Source organism: Typha latifolia, chromosome 3, assembly GCF_019914945.1.
Source record: "Typha latifolia isolate L0001 chromosome 3, TyphaL0001v2, whole genome shotgun sequence".
NCBI lineage: Eukaryota > Viridiplantae > Streptophyta > Magnoliopsida > Poales > Typhaceae > Typha > Typha latifolia.
Genome location: NC_133088.1, coordinates 922190 through 927014, shown reverse-complemented (window position 1 = coordinate 927014; position 4825 = coordinate 922190). Strand labels below are relative to the sequence as shown.

At 43.0% G+C, this 4825-nt stretch overlaps 1 protein-coding gene across 1 annotated transcript; it reads right to left on the bottom strand.

Annotated features, from left to right (window-relative positions):
- Positions 1 to 679: 679 nt before the first annotated feature.
- On the bottom strand, positions 680 to 4825 carry LOC140783484 (putative disease resistance protein RGA3). The gene is made up of 2 exons (XM_073130381.1): positions 1183 to 4825; positions 680 to 939 (listed from the first exon to the last, which is right to left on the bottom strand). Exon 1 carries the CDS (start codon positions 4823 to 4825, stop codon positions 1598 to 1600), a length of 3228 nt encoding a protein of 1075 aa, XP_072986482.1. The 3' UTR covers positions 680 to 939; positions 1183 to 1597.

Genomic DNA, 4825 nt, shown 5'->3' with positions numbered 1-4825 from the left:
CTCTTTGGTATATTAGGCTTGTAATAATTTAAATGTTATCAAATTAAAAGGTAAGCTGAGTTGAGTTTGGGTCAGGCTTTACTACGTGACTCGTTGCCGTGCTAGATGGGCAGGCAGCGTCCATTGGTGGAGAAAGAGGGAGGAGGCCTGGGCTAATAGGCGAGTATGTGTGGGCTGGGCCCGAGAAGGGATGGGCATGGAGTCAATTTTGTACACATAAAATTGATTCATAGATAGTGCCAAATTTGAATTAAGAACAGATCGGTATTAGGACATCTGACATGAGTACATTACCCTTAGTCCCAGATGCACCCTACCAGGATAACAAAAATAAAGATGCAGGAGAAAAAGGATATAATTAGCATATAAGAAGCTAATCCATGAACATTGTTGGATTAGAGCTGAACAATGATGAGCAGAAAGCTCATCTCCTTTAGCCCAACTTATGATATATCAAAAGTTTCTACTATGTGTGTGTTGCATCTCACGTAGTTCATATCTTAATCTTGATTCATGCAACGGTGCACATAAATGGATCAGACTGGCTATGCCTATAAAAGATCCACCCACTTAATTCAATACAAATAACTCTGCAAGATAAGCCAGGTGCGAGGGTTGAACTTCAAAACCAAAGAAGAAGAAGAAGCATATACAACAAAAGCAGAGTAAAGGTCGCCAGTTTCTCAAATAGTTTATATATAAGATCACAAGATGGAATACCAGGCTTGGAACAGACCAAGTACACGACATAGCACTCTCCAATTAAAACACTAATGGAAGAATACTATACAACAGAGAATGAGTACACGAAAGAAGAACAAAATATAGTAAATGTTAATTTCACCTCCTCCATTAATTCAGCGTTTGCATGGGCAACAAGCCCCTGCACCGGCCATCCAAAGTAGTAGAGTGGTTAGAGATCTTCCGAATTTGTTTACTCTGGAACAATGAAAGAAGCGAAGTTAATTAATTATCATCTAACAAGTAAAGTCCTACTAGAAAGACAAAAGCAGTAGGAGAAAGTACATAATCACAGAGAGCTCTATATTACATAAAGAGAAATATAGAGTTAAAAGTGATCCAATTAGCTTAACTTTTCGGCATTGGCTACCTAGATAGTTCAATTCGTCATCAAATGCAGTAGTGGGAAATGGCAGTAAGGAATGGTGGTCTGAGAATTACCCCATGAAATCAACCAACTCCTAGAGCAGCTTCATCAGTGTTTTGTACTTTTCCAACTGCTCTGTCAACATCGGATGGCAATTATTGAAACTTAAGAAACGGAGGGATGTGGGTAGGCCCTCCTCCGGCAGCGACTGGATCGCAGGACAAGAATCTATTACCAAATTTTCAAGGGAAGAAGTCATGCTATGCAACTCTGCTGGTAGAGACTGAAGATTTAAGCTACGGTCAAACCATAGCGCGTTAAGTAATTTGAGGCTTTGCAACCATTCATGTCCCTGCCCGGTAAACATCACGTGCTCAGGAGAATCACATATTCTGAGTTGTTTGAGTAAGAGAGGCGGACTTCTCAAAAATGACAGTTTGAGGAAAGCCGTGCTGTCGATGGTAAAAAAAAATGAGCAATGGCATACCCTCAAATCTCCCCCTCCGGAACTTCGCCATCAGGCATCCATAGGTCTAATTCTATTAACTTTGGACACTTGTGTATATGCAAATCTCTTAGGGATCGGGGAACTTGTATCCATTCTAAAGACCTAATATTTTCACATTCCTCAATAATCAAATATTCAAGTGCTGTCAGGTGAGACACCACTTGCAATGGAAGGGATGCTACGTGTGGACACTTACATATAACCAAGTAGGTTAGAGCTGTGAGGTTACGTAGGCAGTTGGGAAGTGACTTGCCGAGATCGCCACAGTTATCCAACTCAAACCTTATGATGGAGGTTGGCAAGAGCATTTCTGTCGGGCAGTTGAGTTTGGGACAATCTACTATTTTCAGCTTCTCTAGAGAGATGATATCCTTAAACCTTTCCACGGGCATCGTCATGAGTTCTTCGCAATCCCTGATGTGTATTGACCTGAGTATCGGATGCAGGCAGTGTGGCAGCAGCCACTCTTCAACACTTGTCAGGTTTGCACACCGTTGGATGTGTAACTTAGTAAGGGATGAGACTTGCTTATATGTCCTGTCTTCATCAGTTGAACTTTGGGATCCATCCCACAATCTTGGAAGTGCATTCCATCTCATACCAATCAATTCCAGTTCACGAACAGAAGGGAGGAAAGACATCTCAATATGTGGGCAATCTTTCACAGTAAGATAGCTTAAGGAAGTGAGTAATGGCATATTCACGAGTTGTGGACAATCTTCAATAATGAGACTGCTTAAGGAAGTAAGTGATGGTATCTGCATGAGTTGTGGGCAATCTTTCACCGTGAGACTGGTTAAGCAAGGCAGCATTTGCGTCTGCACCCAATGTGAAAGTTTGGCACCTCTAAAGCCTCGGATTTCCAGCCGTTTGAGATTCGGATGTGGACGGAGTCCTTCAAGCACCCCCTCGACCTCAAGATCCGAGTTACAGCTCTCTGAGGTACTACTGTCTCTACCATAAGACCATAGTAGGATCAACTCATCCAGGTACTCCTTGTTGTTTAACTTAGCTTCACGAGCATCTTCCTTGTTCTCAATGTTCTCAAGACTCCTAATCGTCAAGCTTCCGCTTAGCTGCTTCATGTCCTTTAGTTCTTCAATCATATGTCCCCGCTGTTTTAGGACCTCAAATTCCTCCAAATTTTGAAGAGAAGTTAGCTTCCCGATATTCGTTATCTTAGAAACTATCATCGGATTTGGTAAAATAAGGTTCCGCAAATTAATTAGGTTGCTGAAGCCTTCAGGAAAGTATGTTATTGGACATGCTTGTAGTCCCAAAAATAATAAATTATAAAGACGACACACTGCCTCAGGTAACCTTGTAACACGTGTACCAGATATGTTAAGATACCGAAGATGTTTTAAGTTGCCAATACTCTCAGGCAGCTCTTCGAGCATACAGTAAGATACTTCAAAATATCGGATATTTGTGAGTCTGTTGAACCAGAATTTAATTGTGGGACCAGAATCAGGCTTAAAGAAATACCTGATGAGAAGTGATTGCAGTTTGTTCAAGTTGCCTATCTCCGTTAACTTGCTTGATTCCATGTTCTCAATATCTATTGCCAGATGACGGGTACTGGCAACGATTTCTTTTTGAAGATTTGCATTTTGTATACTGAAACATTCACTTTGTGAAACAGATTGTGCTAGGTCGTGAATCAAATCATGCATAAAGTATCGACCATATACTTTATGAGATGGCTGAGATGGCTGAGATGGCTGAAGGAAGGACCTGCTCACCAACTCGTTGATGTAGGTAGTTCCTATATCTTCCAATAGCATTTTTGCTTGAGGTAAAATGTAGCCTTGTGCCAACCAGAGATAGGTTAACTCATCCTTGTAATAGGCAGAATTTTTGGGATATATAGAACAAATTGAGAAACACTGCTTGAGATCCGCGGACAGATACTGATAGCTCAATCGCAGGGCCGGTATGATGTCATTTTCCTTCTGTGGTAGTTCCCATATTTCGCTGTTCAATATATTCCTCCAATGATTTGGATTCATGTCTTGGTACAGCAGCCCTCCCAAAGTTTTTGCCGCTAGGGGAGATCCATTCAACTTGGCAGCAATCTTCTTACCAATGGCTTTTAACTCTGGGTAGTCTTCTGGCTTCTCCAAACCAAATGCACATGTCTTGAAGCACTCCCAGTAAGCATCCTTTGGCAAGCCCTTGAGAAATATTGGCTCCATCGTGCCCGTTATATCGGCGACCTTTCGGGAGCGAGTGGTCAGCAAGATCATGCTCCCTTGGAGCCCAGATCTCAGGGGTGCAACCATTCTCTTCCATTCCTCGCTTTCCTCATTCCACACATCGTCAAGAACGAGCAAGAACTTCCTTGACATCACCTTCTCGTTTAGAATCGCTTGAAGGGAACTCAAGTTACTGATATCAGATTGCTTATCTATGATATTTGTAGTTATCCTTGTAACATCAAAGTATTCGGACACACAAACCCACATTTTAAGCTCAAAGTGATCCTTTACCCTCTGATCATTGTATACAAGCTGAGCCAGGGTAGTCTTCCCCACCCCTCCAATCCCAACCAGAGGCAAAACTGACACGTTTTCCGTCTTTCTTCTCTTAGTAGTACGAACAGACACACTACTGCTTGATCCAGATCCATCACCTGAGTACAGCAAAAGATTGATCACCTTCTCTCGTTCCTCATCTCGCCCAAACACTTCCGATTCGATAAGGAAGGAGCTCGTCTCTCGTCTCACTGGTATGCCACACTGCTTCAATTCATCATCTAAATGTAACAGTTTAATGACGGCCTCCATCTCAGCAGCAATATGATCTAGCCTCCCTTTCGCATCCCTTACTTTCTCCGTAGCACCGGTGATAACATTTCTAGCTAAATCTCTCACACTGTTGGTAGCACTACTAATAGCATTTATTGCAACATTTAGAGAGGAGGGAAGGGTTTGACTTGCCTCACTTTGTCCGCCCTCGATCTTGTACTGCAGATCCTCGTAGTTGAAATCATCGAGCAGGTCGCCGGCGTCGTAGGCAGCGTCCTTGAGTTGCGTGAGTAGCTCGGCGAGGTCCTTGTGCTTCCAGCTCCAGCACTCGGCTTTGTCGATTAGGGTACGGATCCTGGGCAGAGTAGTCCGCAGCTTACGTATGTCGCCCTTGAGGGAGCGGTGCTGACTGAGCTCGTCGGCGACACCGGCCCCCAACGTGGATAAAATCCATTCCAT

Coding starts and splice junctions, on each gene's coding strand:
- LOC140783484 (XM_073130381.1), bottom strand. CDS start 4,825: ATGGAATGGATTTTATCCACGTTGGGGGCCGGTGTCGCCGACGAGCTC.